Here is an 18134-nt window from a genome sequence, read left to right as displayed (position 1 = left end):
AGCCCCCATCGCACTTTGCTTTAAAATCCATCTTAATGATGTAACACATATTAATGATTTAACAGTGTTCAGATCTTATCGCCTAAGATGGACCTTAAACCAGGTTAATATGGGGTTTTTATTTTTGGAAATACTCAAAATATAACCCACCCCCAGCTTGTGAGAGAGCTGCTCCGCCGTCACACTCAGGCTGTAGTGCTGAGCCTCCAACCTGCGGCACTGACTCTGCAGAACCTGCTGCTCGATACAGCGCTCTGAAAGCAGTCGCAAGAATCAGTGTCCACTATTAACGAAGAACACGAATCACCAGAGAAGGCAAATATCATTCCAAGAATAAAAGGATTTCCCAATGTGTGTGTGTGTGTGTGTGTGTGTGTGTGTGGTTCCAAATCACCACTGTACCCACCTTCCATGTACTCATGATACATGTGGAAAATTCCTTCAATGCCCTTCCACCTGGGAGCTGGAGACACATCTTCATCTTCATCATCTTCCTCCTCCTCCTCAGAATCCTCCCCCGACTGCTCTTCTTGAGCCCTGGAGGGGTCTCGCCCAGGTGCCGGCAGGAGGGAGTGACCGTTCGTCTGTGGATGGGGTACTCTGTTAGGGGGTCCCTGTAGGTCGGGCGCGTTGTAGTGCACGGACGAATCCAGCTTATGGTTTGGCTCAGAGACTCCAGGGGCGCCATCTAGTGTAAAAGAAAGTGAAGAAGACGTGAAAAGAAGTGAAGAAGCTGTGAAAACTAGAACCACAGTAAAGACGGAACTTGGAACCAACAGAAGTCATTGCTGCCATAGGACTTCATCAGCAAGCAATCAAATTATTCAGGGAAAAATATCAATTACTGTTACATGCAATGTCAGCCATTTTTGAGTGAGAAGCTGGAACTAAATTCATGTCGAAACCAAATGGGAGGTGTGCTCACCCTTGTGCTTCTCCAGGGATCTCTGTGTGGACTGCAGCACGGACTGGTGGAAGTGCTGAGCGAACAACTCTGCTGAGAAGCTCTCCCAGGGCCTGGGCCGACCATTCAGGCTGGGCGGGGCATCTTTGGGGTGAGGAAGGGAAGCCTTCGGATGGAGCGGAGGCTTTTTGCAGTAGAATCCCTCAGAAGCTCTGGCCTTATCTGGGAGGGGAGCCAGAGGAGGGGGTTCTTTGGCCCGGACGGCCTCAGACTGGGGCCTGTGTGGGTCGGTGTGCTTAGTGACATCCGATGGTCGTATGGGATTGTTGGAGCTGGTGGGACTGGGGGAGTTGGAGTGCTGTGTGCCATTTGTATGACTGGGTGAGGATTGTGTAGAATCTGCATACAAAAACCAAAAACAACAATTTTAGTGCATTTACAGAACAGACAGGTGTGTGTGTGCCTGTGTGTGTGTGTGTCTTACCAACAGCTAGTACAGGTGGGCTGCTACAGGGGGTATGAGTATTGTGTCTGAGGGTGTCCAGTGTTACAGTCTTCTGTTTAATGGCCTCCAACAGCTCCATCACCTTTTTATTCTCTGTGACACAAATACACACACACACACAAACCCAAAACACAGTTAATAAACCACTTTACGGTGGTTAAGCCTATCTGTGAACTTGAGTTTCTACCGGTGCATTACAAAATCCGGCATTTGAAAAGTAAAATGATAAAGCCATAGTGTGCGCCTACCCACCTAGGTATTGAGTTAATGTAACTATGTTGTGTAAAACACATTTAATTTGTAGAAGTAGCAGAAATGAATCTCATAATCGATGCAGAATACAATCGCTTATATCATAAGGACATTGCTTGGTGATTTTCTAGCGGCCGTGTAATAATTCTAGTTACAGCGTAGTGTCGGTAGTGATGGTAGTTGAGTACAGCGCAGCTCTGGGTGGGAGTAGCTCTCATCTCACTGACTTAACAAAGCAATGTAGAAAAATGGATGAGTTGTACCGTGATATTGAATTATGAGTCAACATTTGTTCGCATGTGTGTGTATTACCTCTCCTCTGCTGCTGGCTGACATGTGAGAGGTTAAAAGCGTTGAGGAATCGTTTCTTGTCCTCCAGCTCTGGCGTCAGGTCCATCTCCTCCGCCGTGAAATGTGTGGCGAGGGGGGGCGGGGCGGGGGCTTGCCGCTTCGCAGGCAGCACAGGGGGGGAGCGGCTGCGCTCCCTCAACATCCTCCTCCTCTTCCTCCTCTTCTGCTGCAGGACGGCGTCTCGCTTTGAGAGGGTGGTCAGACCCACCACAGAGAGGAATGCCAGCTTCTGTACGGAGAGAAGGAAGAGTGGATCGATAGAAGATCATGTGAGAAGATCATCAGGTGTAACGGAAGGCCCAGAGACACACTGCTCAGGCATCAAGCTGGTTAAATAAAATTTCCCAGCATTATTACAGCAGCAGCTCCTATCACCTGCTACACAAGGCACCCAACTTATATCCCGTGGTAAAAGGAGAAGATTATTAGTAGGAATTCATCATTAATGAAGGCAATAAATAAATGCCGAGTGACGTATTATACCTTGATGTTTCTGGATTTGAACCCACAACCTTCCGATTACGGATTCCGATTACGGATTCCGATTACGGATTCCGAGTTCGCTTCCTTACCCAGTAGGCCACCACTGCCCCAAGTACAGTTTCTAATTAATCTTAAGCAGTAAATTCATTTCTGTCAATTTTGAAAAATGAATGGGGGCCTGTACCTCAGTAGACTCGTCCAGTTTGAGCGGGGGCTGCTCAGAGACCCTCCGGAGGTGGGCCTTCACCTCCTCCTCATCACTTTCATCGTAGGAGTCATCCAGGTCATAGTAATAACCTGCACACACCAAACCCAAACATTTATACACACAAAAAAATTTCAAAAATCCTTCTTGTTGGATAAATAAATTAAATACAAACATGCCTCGTGAACAACATTATGTTTAATATGAGCTTTGCTCATTCATGCCACATACCACATCTCTTCACATGGACGATGCTATGATCCCTGATGTTAGTGTGAACAGTGTGAACTGTATTGTGACTGGTTGGTTAGAAAAACTGTGTGCTGGGCCTCACCCTTCTCTCTGGCCTCTCTCTTCCTCTTCGCTTCCAGGTCCAGTTTGCTGACCAGCTTCCTGTGCTGCTGCAGGACTTCATCATACAACAGCATGGGGTCAGGACCAGTCCGACTGGGCCCTTGGAGGCTTCTGCTGGGAGACGGAACTCTCTTTTGGTCCCCATACTGGCTGGGTACAGACAGGGACACCCTCTGCTGGTTGAGTAGGGTCTGTGCAGACTTCTCAAGTTCAGCCAGGAACATTCCGTGCTCCAAGATACTGTGTCCACGTCGAGGGGGGAACCTCTCCTGGAATTCTCTTGGTCGGCTCAACTCCTCAGCTCTGTCTGACTTGGACAGGCCTGGTGGAGGACGCGTGGGGGGCGTGGGTGGTTTGCAACTGCGGCGGGACTCTGATGATGAGTTGATGTGGCAGGCTGGGCTCCAGAGTGTGGTGGGAGGTGGGGCAGGATGGTCCCGATTGGCTGGCACAGGGTGGTCCCGCTGGTGAGATTTTGGAGAGATGAGAGGGGGCGGCGCCCCCAAATGCAGGGGCAGGTCTCTGTTTCCTCCCTCATGGTGCTTGGAGCTGGGCCTGAGAATAAAATGAGAACGGAGCTTCAGCAATGCGCCATTAACACTACATGTCCAACAGGGGGCAGAATTGTCTAAGAAGCAGCACCACAAACCCTGAAGCCAAATTATCACTACATATAATCACACTAGGCACCAACCTGGGCACAGACTGCACTCACACACACACACACACACACACGCACACCATTATCTCACACACTCACACCTAGAGTTAATCCACCTAGTGTACATGCCTTTGGACGGTTGGAGGAAGCGTCCACATGGGATTGAGGTTACTCACTACGTACAGTTAAAACAAATGAAGAAGGCATCACACTGAAACTATTTATTAAATATTTTAAAATAAAGAAATGAATTATTCTCAAAAGAAATACGTCTTACTGGCAAAATTACTAAACTAATTGTCAACTAATTTAACAACATTTCCAAAAATGTAGAATTTTGCAAAAGTCTCATCAAATGAGACTTTAACTTGACATCTGAGTGCAGAATTGATCTCCTCCTCTCACCTCTGTCCTTCCCGTGTCTCTCCACCATCTCCGGGTCGGCTCAGCTCCAGCTGCTGCTCCAACACCTGCTGCCTGAAGTCAGACACCTGGCCCTGCCGCTCTTCCTTCTCCTTCAGGTGCCTCCTCTGCCGGGAGAGCCAGCGCTCCTCCTCACCGCCATGCCGCAGCATCACCGGCCCAGCCAAACCTCCAGGGATGCCCCCTGTGCCTGGCCCATAATGTCCCCCATGAGGGGGCACAGGGTGCAGCGGGCTCCCCAGGGGGTAGTGGCTTGGCTGGAGAGGCTTCGGGGTGGGCAGATTGTGGGACTCTTTGGGTTTATCTAAAAAAATATATATATATGCTTGTTTCTGAATGCTGGCATAACAAATCTGCCGCAGCCATACATCTAGAAATTCATTTTTACTGGGGATGCATGTATAAGCAGACCTGTAATAGGATGGTTGCGATTTCGAACCGAGCCAAGGTGCCTGGGGACACATTTTGTTGTGTCAATGTGCTGCAGTTTCACAATGACAATTACTACACTTTTCACATGAAAGTGTAGTGATTGTCAGAGCACACGATGCACAAAACGTGTCCTATGGTGAGCAGTGGGCAGCCATGAAAGGAGCCCGGGGAGCAGCGTGTGTGGCACCTCAGTGGTATCTTGGCGGTTCAGGATTTGAACCCACAACCTTCTGATTACGGGCTAGGCCACCACTGCCCCATATCTGTGTGTATTTGAACATTATGTGTATTGTGTGGTTGAGTGTGTGCAAGGTTGCCTAATGGAATGTACACGTGTGTGTGCAGGCTGTGTTAATTTGTCACAACTCTCAGAATGTGTGTGAACTTAAGAACTGCATGCATGTCACCATGCATGTGAGATATGTGTGAGTGGTTGTGTGTGTGTGTGTGTGTGTGTTTACTCCATCATACCAAGTCTCTCGGCCAGTTTGGCTCTGTCTTCTGGAGGAGGTCGGAGTGAGTGCATCTCATTCAGGTAGTGTCTCTCCAGGGCCTTCACTGCCTGGATCTCCTTCTCCCGACATCTTTCCTTCTGTCTGTCAACCTCCCTCTCCCTCTCTCTCTCTCTCTCCTTCTCCCTCTCTCGCTCAAGCTCTCTCTCTCTCTCCCGCTCCTTCTCACGAACACGCTCCCGATCCCGCTCTCGTTCGCGCTCTCGCTCCCTCTCTCTCTGGCGAAGCTCATCTTCCATCTGCAGCCTGTTATGGGTTCACACACAAACACAAACACACACACATGCAGAGTTACACACTCAAGGTGTGAGATGCAACACCCACCATAGGAACACGAAGCATAAACAGTCACATACAAACACACACACAGAAACACAGGGGAGAAAAGGTGCGAGATGCAACACCCACGATAGGAAGTCAAAATGTGCACACACACACACACACACACACACACACACACAAAATGAGACAGCATGGACCCCTAGAGAGGATGATACTGAATTAAACAAAGGACAAGGAGTAGAAAGGAATGAAAATCACTCCAATTCACTGACATGCACACACACACACATGTTCAAAAAGCATAACAGGACATCATATGTGAACGTGTCTTTGAACACCGCAGTGACAGCTCTGTGCATTTGAGAGCGTATGTGCAATGCATCTTTGTGTATCGCAATACACGTGTGTGTGTGTGTGTGTGTGTGTGTGTGTGTGTGTGTGTGTGTGTGTGTGTGTGTGTGTGTGTGTGTGAGAGTGTGTGTACCTCTCTGCCTGCAGAGCTGTGAGTGACGGGTGTGTGAGGTCTCCCGGGTAGCGCACCCCCGGCAGGGGGAGATGCAGCGCTGAGGGGTGTAATGAGAGAGCTCCTCCTGCTGGAGGCTGGTAGAATGGCGAGCGCAGGGCAGACAGGCATAAGGCCTCATCCAGCCTAGAGAGAGAGAGAGAGAGAGAGAGAGAGAGAGAGAGATGTGAGAAAGCTCTCCTGCTGCTTCAGCTCTATCTTTACCCTCTAACTTCATTAACCTCTGCACTCTCTCCTGCAGAGATGCGCTCTGGACTCTATTTCTGTCTGAACCACCTCTAAGCCTCTAACCAGAAATCTGTTAAGAAAACAAACTACGTGTACAGAGATTTTCTTTATGGTTTTATAAGTATTTAAGTACATTTTAATGAACTTAATGTAATTTTTTCTACATTCATATTCATGTGTTATCTTTTCCGATTTTTATAAATGCATAGTGGGTCCGTGTGAGATCATTTCAAGACACTGTATGTATATCAAATAAAATATGACCATCAGGTTCAATATTAAAACACTGTTAGGTATAATTAATCTAAATAAAAATCAGTTCACCTCATTTAATCTCTTTTACCTTTCATTACATAAACATGTGCTACCCAGTAACACGAACAGTTCATATTACAGATTTAACAGCCATTCATAAATATTAACAGTTCAACAACGGTGAGACATCGCTATAATCATATTCATGTTCATTTATCATATTCTGAATAGAGGTCAATAGTGGCTGTCATGTTCTACTGCCTCAACAAATGAGTTCCACAAAGGCGGAAATTGTGATTAAATGTCATTATGTCGTCATCATCCAGCACAGAGTACATTTTTCTAAATCTAATTTAGCCAGTGATCTCATATGGGTTTATAATTCTATAATTTCTATATAAATTATACAGCATCCAGTTCATTAACCAAAAAAGGCATAAAAAAAGAATGTCAGATTAGTTTAGGTCAGCTGTAGCTGTGTCATGAACATGCGTGCCTGTGTGATTGTGTGTGACGGTGACTGCCTATAGCTAACTCCATTCATTAAAGTCATTAGCTCATGTGTGGGAGACGCAAGTCTCTTCTGTCCTCGCACGGGTCTGAGCAGAACTGAGTCCAAGAACTGCGACCTAATCAGCCCTACCCGCCCCCAACCACCACACACACACACACACACACACACACACATTCCCCACCCCCTGTTTTCAACTCCTGTCAAAACCATGCAAGCCCCCCAGTGCATGATGGGTCTGCCTGGAGGAACAGAGGCCCAGATCTCAGTTAATGCCTGCAGAAAAGCAGTAGACCTGGCCTAATTCTGCTTCATTAACATGCTAACCTCAGACCTGAAGATGGCTACACGCCACTGATGTCTGTTAACTGGGGCAATTGGTAAAATCTGTATATGTCGCTTAATGGTTTAATGTGTACGATTCCCAGATTTAACTTTGACTTTAGTGACTTGAACAATCTTGTGACACCACTGTGTACCTCAAGAGGCAATAGTGAGTCACTGAATTGTCTGGTCTGCTTCCATCTACCAACCTTGTGTTACCAGGAATGAAACCTTTGTCTTCAGGTTGTAAACAGTCATAGCAATAATAAGGCCAACTACACGTGAAGCCATGCCCACTGGTGGTTCACATTGCATTGCAGTAAAAAAAAAAATGAACCTGTGATGGTGTCTATTGTCTAGGGGCAATGTGTGTTTGTGAGTGGGAGTAGTGTGTTGATGAGAGCATACAAGCGGGTGTGCGTGGCTGTGAATGGCTGTGTATGCGTGTGTGTTCGTGTGTACCTGTAGGCACCCAGGGAGGGGTGGGGCAGGTATCCGGAGTGGAAGTATGCGGCAGCGACAGCTGCAGCGCTGGGGTCAAGCCCTAGTGAGAGGGGGGGCACCCGCAGATCCTCGCTGCCTGTGTACGGCCTGAAGCCCCGTAGGTACTCCTCGCCAACACCACCCACCGCCACCATGTGAGGAAGCTGCCGCTGCAAACTGGGAGAGGGAGCGGAGAAGCACACCGAATGATGTTAATGGAAGATACGATATTCTAATGTGTGTGTATGTGTGTGTGGGTTTATGAAAGCTCACTTGAGGGCCTGAAGCCGGGGGTCCGGCATGGCTGTGCTGGAGGGCAGGCCGAGAGCGAATGGGCTTCCCATGAGGTGTGGAGGGAGGGCATGAACCCCCTTCTCCTGTTGGGGGGCTGAGTCTCGGTTGGCAACCTGAAGCACTGAATCAGCCTGGAGTGGAGAAAAACATATATTCAGACCACTGAAAAAGTAATTTTATATACACACACACACACACACACATTTTTTTTTTTTAATGCAATTGACCTAATTTCCTGAACAAAGTGACACTTTGTACAGAACATGGTTTCTTTCACATCATCTAGTAGGTCAACAATGCATAATAATACATGTACTGTGAAATGCATCATTAATGACCAGGAGAAAGAATGTTTATGCTTAAATATTCATGATATTCAAATTCTAAACAAACATTATATAACTGTAACCTTCTTTTTATAGGACTTTACCAATAAACACACAAAGCCTGATATATCAAACAAACCGAAAGCAGACCATTCTGAATGAGTTGAAGGTGAGATGGAGCCATAATCCAGGTCGTAAGGTCACAGTTAAGCCAAACAGCCGTAAGGTGTAACAGTGGGAATCTGCAGACGGTGTTTTCATGCAACAGGCACATTACTGCCACTGAAGACATGGCTGCTGACACCACGGCCTGACGACCTCGCTGCCACGGGGCACGGCGACAGGTTTTAATGTAAACAAATCGCCACGTGGCAGTCGGGGGGGTCACACGGTTAAAAAACAAATTCGGAACGGCGAAAGCGGCCCCGCTCTGGCGCACTCCAGCAGTGGGCAGCATGCAAATCTGCTGATTATCCCTGCAGCATGGAAATCAGATGCAAAACGAGACAACGTGGACGAAAAGCCAAGACGAACCGAGAGAATGCTGTCTTCCACCAGCCATTCTGACAATTTCTTCAAAACGCAGTAGTGCATCTTCCGGTGTCCAAGTTCACAGGCTAGAGTGTCACCGAATGTTTAACAAGTATGAAAGTGAGACCTCTGGGACATTTTGAAGTCACGTCATGGATAGTTCCTCCACCAATGTCACCACTCCAAATGAGGGATGGTGTCCATCCATCTGTTTTTTGATGAGAGGTGGCCGGCCATCAGAGTATTAGTGATCCTTCTACTGACGTGTTCAGATCTGGGTTTAAAACCATTTGTAAGTCCGGCCATGTGTGTGTGAGGTACTGAATGCATGAGTTCCCTGGTGCTTTGTGCTATGTGGGCGTGAGTTTTGTAGTGTTTGTAAGTGTGCGGGTCAAGGGTGGTGACATGGCGGAAGCCGGGCTGAATCGCCAGCGCTGAACTCGCCCGTTCTCTCACTCTCCTCGCTTCCTCTCGCCGGCCTCTTGCCGTCTTCTTATTCGTCGCCAGCAGCAAAGAGGCACAGAGGCTCTGTGTTGGGGAGCAGAAAAGCCGGTTTGATCTGGGGGAGGCGGGCCGCTCACCCCTGAATTGTCTCGCTGCTCCCCTGATGCCAGGCAGCCAGGCTCAATGGCTGAACAAACCAACCCGTTCAGACACACACACACACACACACACACACACACGCATTCTGTACAGCAACTTGCTAAAAAAAAGGGGCAGTGGTGGCCTAGCGGTTAAGGAAGCCGCCCCGTAATCAGAAGATTGCCGGTTGGAATCCCGATCCGCCAAGGTACCACTGAGGTGCCACTGAGCAAAGCATCGTCCCCACACACTGCTCCCCGGGCGCCTGTCATGGCTGCCCACTGCTCACTCAGGGTGATGGGTTAAACGCAGAGGACAAATTTCACTGTGTGCACCGTGTGCTGTGCTGCTGTGTATCACATGTGACAATCACTTCACTTTATATATTTGTATTAAAATATGAACGCTAATCAGTCCTTGCGTTCTTTGCATATACACCCCATCCATGCTATCAGACTTCAGACACACACACAGCTTCCCACCCTTCTGCTCTGTGATGTTTGCCATGACGTTACTGAGGCATGGAGAGGAGCCAGGACCCATTCACAACCCACCTAAATTCCGAAACCCAGCCCCATTAAACCTTTTGAAGTAGCATGCCCGCGGCCTTTGGTTCGTCTCCTCTTGACATCGTAGCGTTTCCTGTCTCCTTTAATTCTAAACTGCATCGTAACCTGTACAGGACAAAGTAACCCTTTAAGATCTCTCTCTCTCTTATTATAGGGTGAAGACAGATCTAATTAAAAGCTCCCTCATTAAACTACCGCTGGCTATCTATCTACTTCTCATACATGTGGGTGACGCATTGTTGGTAGGGGGTGTCAGCAGGACAACTCACCCTAACCTGGCGTCCCTCGCTTCTCCAAAGGCCGTTGACAGTTTTGGTGGGGGCGATGGTCACCACAGGCGGGGTGCTGGGCACGCTGTGACCCCCTGGGGGCACCATCACCGGCCCCACGGGGCCCCGCTTTGGAGTGCTCACCGGGGAGCTATGATTGGTCGCAGGGGAGGAAACCGGAGACGACTCGCTGCTGATGGAGGAGGGGCCTGGAAGAAGGGGAGAAACGTTGTTATCCTTCAGGTCTTCATTCAACTGAAACCCCCCCCTTTACCGAGATCTCACTCCCTAACAGCCAGTGAAATCACTCCTCAGATCAGACGCCAGTTCAGGAAGATAAAGAAACAAACACTGATGGCGATCTCCCCGCAGTAAACACACAAGCTCCTCTCCACCCACTGTTCCGCATCCTGCCACTTTGATCAGATTGTGTGTGTGTGTCTGTGTGTGAACACGAATTAAAGAGAAAGACACGAGAGAGAGAGAGAGAGAGAGAGAGAGACAGTCCTTTATTTTATCAGCGATCATCCCGACACGCTTCTCCTGCGAACACACATCTGCCGCTCATATCTGCTGCAGGATCCTCCCTTTTGGAACGGCGTGAAAAGTGTGTGCGGGGAAAGGGTGATGAAGATCGCACATACCTGCCGTGTGGAAGTGTCTGGGTGTACCTGAGACACGCATACACACACAAGCACACACATCTTTTTGGTGATCACTGTGAGCACCATGGTAACACATTGTCACACTCACATCGTAAAATACACACAGTACTTATTTTTCTTATCCATCGCTCTGGCACCTGAGAGCCAAACACATTTCATGAGCTCAGGTGGAAAGAGAGAGAGAGTGTGTGTGTGTGTGTGTGTGTGTGTGTGTGAGTACAAGGCGCTGTCGAGGTGTAATCAGCATTTGATCAGAAACCAAAGCTTCTCAGTTAGCAGAGATTCACTTGCTGGATCTGATTAGAACACATAGAGGGGAAGTGTGTGTGTGGACGTACTGTTGACTGAAAACGACAAGACAAGAGAACAGTGTGTGCATGTGTGTGTGTGTGTGTGTGTGTGTGAAACAGAACAAGAGAGGCATGTCAGAAACGGGCCGAGGGTTGGCGGGGAGACGGGCGGTGAAGGGTGGAGAGGGATGGAGAGATATGCAGGACTGACAGGGCATGAAATGAGAGGAAACTCATCCTGTCAGAGCAAAAGTCAACAGCAATTAGACCCACACACACGCACACACACACCACAGCCAATCAATACACACACTCAGCAACAGAGCTGAACTAACACACACACGCACTCTCTCATTCAAGCGCGTGACAAAAACACACACACACTCCTACGTGACAGGCGCACAAAAACCACCCGATTCGAAGACGCAGTTAGCTGAGGAGGATGAAAGACGTGGATGGACGAGTGAGAGGACAGAAGGGCAGAGAGAAGACGTGGGTATGAATGGCCGAGGGGACAGACAGGAAGAGCTGATGAAAAGTCTGCGAGATGAGAAAAGGAGCAGACAGATAAACAAAACACTCGTATCCCCCCAAAAAAAAAGCAAGAGAAAAGAGCTGCGGACACAAAGGAGCCGAGGAGACGGACAGAACGGGGAGAGACAAAATGCTGGAGACCAGCGCAGTTAATTAAACACGATTACGCTCTAATTAAAGGAGCCGACGGGGCTGATAGAGAGGTCGCAGGTCAGTCAATCAAAACCCTTCATTAAAACTCTCGGCCAGTCAGGAGGAGGGAGGGGAGAGCGGCCGGAGAGACAGAACGGATCCTGGACACACATTTCCTGGACAGCAATGAAAAAAATTCTCACTCACTCGCACACACCAAATTTCAAGCCTTTCTTCCTCCTTGGCCTCCTTGTTTCTTCCTCTCAAAACGAAAAATTGAGTATCAGAGGTGTACGTGTGTGTGTGTGTGTGTGAGTGTGTGTGTGTGTGAGTGTGCATGCTCTCTGGCAGGAACAAGAACTCAATCTCACAGGCAGATGGGCATCTGAGCTAGATGCCAACCATCTGAGCATCGCTTCAATATGCAAATATTATTCAAATCTATTCCGCACTCTGGCCACGTGAAAAAACAACGAACGCAGGGGTTGTGATAGGTATGATATCAATGGGCCGTGTGTGTGTTTGTGTGTGTCCCTTCCAATCCATCTACATACATTATCTATCACTACAACTAGCACATGAAATGGTTCTGTTGTTATCAATTTTCCCTTATTTAGCATATTACCAGAATAACCATATGTAAATGGAGCTGAGCTTGAGAGTTCTTACGTTTTAGGTACATTTCTTTTACTTTATTTTGAGGCCTATTTCATATTTGAGGTCAAGGGTCACTGTAAACAGAACTCGCAAAATTGGTCCTGTTCTTGATTCATGACAAAGAGAAGCATGCAAATCTGTTAAGATCATATGTTTCTGAGGAGACACACTAGTGCACCTCGTGTGACTGGATGCAAAGGAAGATCTCCATGTTCCCCAGCGTTCCTCCTGACACAGAACAGCCTGTTCTCTCTGCATGGCTTGTCACTCACTGGGTCATTACAGCGAGGGGAGAGCTTCATTACAGACTCCATTAGACAGGCAGGGAGCGGAGCGGCATACAGAACATTCACTAAACACACACACACACACACACACACAGAAATACTGGCAGATACACACTCATATACACCGATGCTAAATGAAAGACTGCAGTCTGCTCAACGGGAACTGTGAGGGGGCGGGGCAGGGCGGGGCAGACAGATGGATTGATGGGCATGGGAGAAGATGTGGAGACGAGTCAAACTCTCACCTCTGGGCTCCTCAGCCTGCTTGGCCAGTTTGCGGAGGGCAGCGGCAAATCCTGAGTGGGCAGACTGTGGCGCTGCGTTCCCATTGGCTACCACTGAGCCGTTCAGCGCATTCGGAGTCAGAGGGCTGACTGTTGCCGTGTTGCGTGTTGCGGTGGATATCATTCCTAACGATGCTGACTTTGGCTCATGGCTCATGCCTGAAAAGGGGCGGGGATAGAGAGAAAGAGGCAGGAATGTTTATTTTGTCATTCATTTTCCAAGAAACAAATCACAGTCTTCAGCCAACATGAGACCAAAGGATCATAGGTCATAGGTCGGATGACCCCTCAAAACTTCCTTTTCAGACTTCCTTACTACTCTGTCCTTCCACAGTCATCATCATCCCAAGTAAAGATTCCCACTGATTCATTCATATCAAACTTTTTAAACATTTTGAAATCAGGAGCCAGTCACACTTTGCTGTAATGGACTGTATTGAAAAAGTTGTGAGATTTACTTTTTTTGTAGTACTTTAAGCTTATCAGCATCCTTCCCATCCGCCCAGGTGTTACCTGTATATGTCTGGGTTTATTCTGATAGAGCAATTAGTCTTAATGTGAGTGTCCATGCAAACACAGGGATGGTGTGTTGCACTGACACCAACTGCAGGCTCACTCTACCCTGGAAGGGCGTCCCTCTCTGTATCACTCCTTCTTCCTTTCTTTTTTCTCTCTCCTAGAGTTATTTTAGTGGAGTTTTTCCTTGTGTGCAGAAGGGTCCAGTGTGGGGGGTGTCATCTGTAGGGCCTGTCAAAGCCCATTGAGACATACTGTATGTGATTATTGGGCTATATAAGAAATAAACGTCAATGTAAAAAATGTAGTGTTATTTACAACATCATTATCTGCATCACTGTCATTTGTCATCTCCACAAAAATCAATATGCAGATTCTAACAGCACGTGCAGCCGAAATACTGATAAAACAAGACATTCAGACAGAGACACGTCAAGCAGATATGTTCAGATAATCTGTTTCAGACTCTCTGTCTTAATCTGCACAGGTGGCACGTCAATGGTTTTCTGTGCAATAAAGGCGTCTGAGATGGTCGGGCCATTTCAAGAGTCGCTGGGGGCACACCATCACAGAGGGGAGAGGATTAGGGTGAGCAAACAGGGCAGGTTTCCCATAATGGACCGAAGTGTCTACACGCAGCTATATCAGGGTAAACCCTGTCAATGAATGAAACCAATGACCCACCAATCTGTATAAAAAGCTCTGTGTGTGAAAATGGACACATAAATCCTGCTTTTAATGGAGTATATACAGTGGCAAGTTGGTGCACAGTTTAGTGTCCAGAAGATGTGTCCCGATAACCAAAAGTGAAGCAGGACTCTGTAATGAATTTCATTAGAATGTAAGAGCCGTGCTAAATAACTGCTACTTGCCAATTTCTTTGCGTAAATGTGTTTGTGGGGAGGTGAGTGGGTGTGTCTAAAAGATGACATTACAAATTAACATGACCCTTGAACTCTTCCCCAGTCAGTCCCCCAGACTCTCATCCCAGCCTGTGCATGATGTGATAAGGGAGGAATGCATCTCTGCATCATTTCATCCACTTTCCCTCCAGGGACCTCTGACCCCATAACACAGCTGGGAGCCAAGTGTTTTACTAGAGAGAGTCTCTCAGGTCTCATAAGCCCATAATTACCCTGCATTAGATGTAAAGCTCACTTAAAACCGGTCTCACTGCAATCCTGTTCCAGCCTCCACCCTTTAATCTGTACACTAAGGCAAGCATCCATCTCGGAGGCTCATTTTCACTCAATTCCTGTAGGTTGAGCGCAATGTGCACACTGTCTCCACCTAGTGGCCGATGGAGGCGGCAGCTCTCGGCGCCACCTGCACTGCAGAGCCATTAGCAACGAGCCAGGTAAGCACTTCACTCTCCGCAACTGTCCTCAGAAGAGGACGGCGGTGTGACAAGTCACGCGCTCGGTCAAAACAGAGCTGCAGGGAGAGAAAATTCATTGTGAAACACTGCATGTGAAACACATTGTCATTGTGAAACACTACAGCACAGCACACGGTGACAAAAAGACATGTGTCCTCTGCATTTAACCCATCATCTTGGTGAGCAGTGGGCAGCCATGACAGTTGTCCGGGGAGCAGTGTGTGAAGACGGTACTTTGTCAAGGGGACCTCAGTGCCACATTGGCAATTGGGGATTTGACCCATAGGATTATAGTATCATAGCACATCATGCCCGATTGGACCTAAACACAGCATCATAGCACAAACACACACACACAAACAGACATAACACAGGATGCCAAACGAAACCAAAATCACAGCTTCATACCCCATCATGCCAAACTGAGGGTCATCATCATTACACAGTATGTCTAACTGATCCTCAGCACAGCATGCTACGGTGAACCTCAACAGATCTTCATAACCCATCAGGCTGGACCACAACTCACCATGTAACACTGAGCATCAACATACACCTCCGCACAGTGTAATACTCCACATTTTAACTACGGTATCTCACACGGCACGAACAGTTCCACCATTCGCACAGAGTAACGCAGCGTTGTTAATCTGCGACCTGGTGAGAGTTGGCCTTGCGGCAAGTTAAATGGAGCCTGTGGAGCTGCGGTTATCTCTTCAAAGACAGAGAGCAGGCCAAGGATTACACACACACACTCCCTCTCTCCCTCTCTCACACACACACACACACTGTACTCTACCGCTCGGGCAAACCACAGGAGATGAACAACACACACACACTTAATTCCTGTCTGTGAGGTTTAGAGCACCGCGCGTCGTCCTCAGTAGACCGACCCCGGCACATCCAGGAGATAACCCCCGACACCGTGGAGGAGAAATCTCCCCGCGTCATCACAGTACACCAAGCACAGAAATACACAAACCAGCTCCAAGCACAACTGTGTCCAGAGGCGCCGAAAAAGTCACCCTGCAAAAACACACTGCGCCCCTGCTTCAGACGAAAGGCTGGGGTGAGTTCAAAATGCAGCAGATATCTCGCCGTTCTACTCCAGATCAATTAAAGGTCCCCTGTTATGACTTTTATATCGGTCTTAGTGGTCCCCAAATACTGTATCTGAAGTCTCTTTCCGAGATTCAGCCTTAGTGCAGAATTACAGACACTTTGAGCCAGTCACACAATGACATTTACCCAGGATGCACGGTTTCGATGTCCGTAGCTTTAAATGTTAATGAGCGGCCTATAGAAACGAAGCGAAAGTGAAGTGATTGTCATTGTGATGCACTGCAGCACAGCACACAGTGCACTCAACGAAATGTGTCCTTTGCACAGTGGCACCTCAGTGGCACCTTGGCGGAAGTCGTGTCTGCGTGACGGAGCTAAAAAAAATACTAATTTCTACATCCAGTCGCCGAGCAACTGCAATGCTTTGCACGTTTGGAAGCCATGACGGTCTGTGGTGTTCCTTTTTTAGGAGAGGGGAGGGAAATTATGTGAGCAGACGAAGCATGAGAAAGGGGAGGTAACCTTTCCCTTTATGACGACATAAGGGGAGAAATTCCAGATCCAACCGTCTGAGCTGCTGCTCTCTGAACGCCTGCTTTGTACATATCACCATTTCTAGCCCCTACAGAACCACAGACAGGCCATAGACGGGCATGTTAAATAATCTCACAAAGTGAAATTTTCATAACAGGGTTAACTTTACCGTTAACAGAGCCAAACAAAGGCGGGGCAGTAAAATCCCTGACTGGATTTCCCCAGCAAGCCTCTCAGCCAGGAGTTGGCAGGGTTATCCGCACATTCACACTATCCCCCATCTTCATTAAACACACACGCTGAACTCCCCAACACACCAGCAGCTCATGCAAATTCATTAGACCAACAGCTGGGAGTAAGAGCCAGATGATGGATGGGATTTTTTTTAAATAGACACACACACACACACATCACACGGAGCCGAAATGACGCAGTGAAGTCCTGGCCAGAAATAAAACCACGAAGGCACCCACCTGCCCTCCTGCTTATTAACCATATGTGTGTGCGAGAGTGTGTGTGTGTGTGTGTGTGTGTGAGTGTGTGTGTGTGTTATGTTCCTCCTGCCCCTGGCCAGCTGTTCCTCTGATAACAGTTCAGTCGACCACGCCAGTCGACCACGACTTGCATCCCTCTGCACCTGACCTGGACCCAGGAGACCCATCAACCACCCGGGCCCCCGCCCGGCCCCCAAACGTCGCCCTCCCAGCCCCGCCTCTCACCAGCACTCCCAGTTTGCCAGCTGCTTACTGGCCGAGCGACACCTGAGAGGCTCATTAGTGCAGACCTGAATCAGCGCAGACAGCGGCACATGCAGTCTGGCTGCGTCTGCTTTCATCCTCACACACACACACACACACACACACACAAAATCCATATTTAACTATACCCTTCATACAGAGTCCTCTACACGGCATGCGCGCAAGATTTCTCTGTAACCTTCACGCTGTTTATCCGCACATTCGTTTTTTAAAGCTTTATGAGGGCCCGCAAAGACACTCGCAGCCATATTGCAGCTATATTTCTATGTCCAACCCTACGGCTAGCTTCGGACTATGCCACTTTCAGAGTTGCTGAAAGTTGCCCAATAAGTTAGTGCAGTACACTAACTTATTGGGTTGCGATTGGGTCACAAGGGGTCGGAAGCAACAGTGCACGGTCTTTCACCAACAACTGGTCCTTAGGTTTTCCAAAACAACGTTCTGTCGTAGAAAGAACATGTGACGAGTGGAATTACGCAAGCCTCTCGTAAACATGCGCCATGAGTTGTTTTGCAAGGAGTAGTTCTGAAAAGGACAGAATAACAAATGAATGTGGGCCAAGACGTGGTTTGGCACACATGGGCGGCATGCTTTTGTCTCCTCAACAGCGAGTTGGAAGGCCCCACCCCTTTCTGTCATCCCATGCCCTGCAATATCATTGGATGAGACTCATTGGCTAAAATGTTCTGTCTTGCCTATTAACCAAAAGACGAAACAATGCTGTCCCTGAGCAAGACACTTAAACCTGTGTGTCTCCAGGGGCGGACTGTCCCCTGTA

The 18134-nt window shown here is 48.1% G+C and overlaps 1 protein-coding gene across 5 annotated transcripts in view; it reads right to left on the bottom strand.

Moving 5' to 3' along the window:
• The window catches only part of LOC114767427 (genetic suppressor element 1-like), a 48096-nt gene that overhangs the window by 701 nt on the left and 29261 nt on the right, over nt 1-18134 (bottom strand). For 4 of the 5 annotated variants that reach the window (XM_028959220.1, XM_028959219.1, XM_028959221.1 and 1 more), the window contains 14 exons: nt 13070-13267; nt 10260-10468; nt 7962-8113; nt 7668-7865; nt 5849-6013; nt 5042-5328; nt 4121-4442; nt 3035-3609; nt 2680-2792; nt 1974-2241; nt 1389-1502; nt 926-1303; nt 407-688; nt 151-254 (listed from right to left, as the gene is read on the bottom strand). In XM_028959220.1, the coding sequence (XP_028815053.1) occupies nt 151-254; nt 407-688; nt 926-1303; nt 1389-1502; nt 1974-2241; nt 2680-2792; nt 3035-3609; nt 4121-4442; nt 5042-5328; nt 5849-6013; nt 7668-7865; nt 7962-8113; nt 10260-10468; nt 13070-13267 (3365 nt within the window). The remainder of the gene's footprint in view (nt 1-150; nt 255-406; nt 689-925; nt 1304-1388; nt 1503-1973; nt 2242-2679; nt 2793-3034; nt 3610-4120; nt 4443-5041; nt 5329-5848; nt 6014-7667; nt 7866-7961; nt 8114-10259; nt 10469-13069; nt 13268-18134) is intronic. The other variant, XM_028959224.1, reaches the window with a different exon arrangement.

This window comes from Denticeps clupeoides, chromosome 17 (assembly GCF_900700375.1).
Source record: "Denticeps clupeoides chromosome 17, fDenClu1.1, whole genome shotgun sequence".
Lineage (NCBI taxonomy): Eukaryota > Metazoa > Chordata > Actinopteri > Clupeiformes > Denticipitidae > Denticeps > Denticeps clupeoides.
The sequence above is the reverse complement of the archived record's forward strand: the minus strand, read 5'-3'. Positions and strand labels throughout refer to the sequence as shown.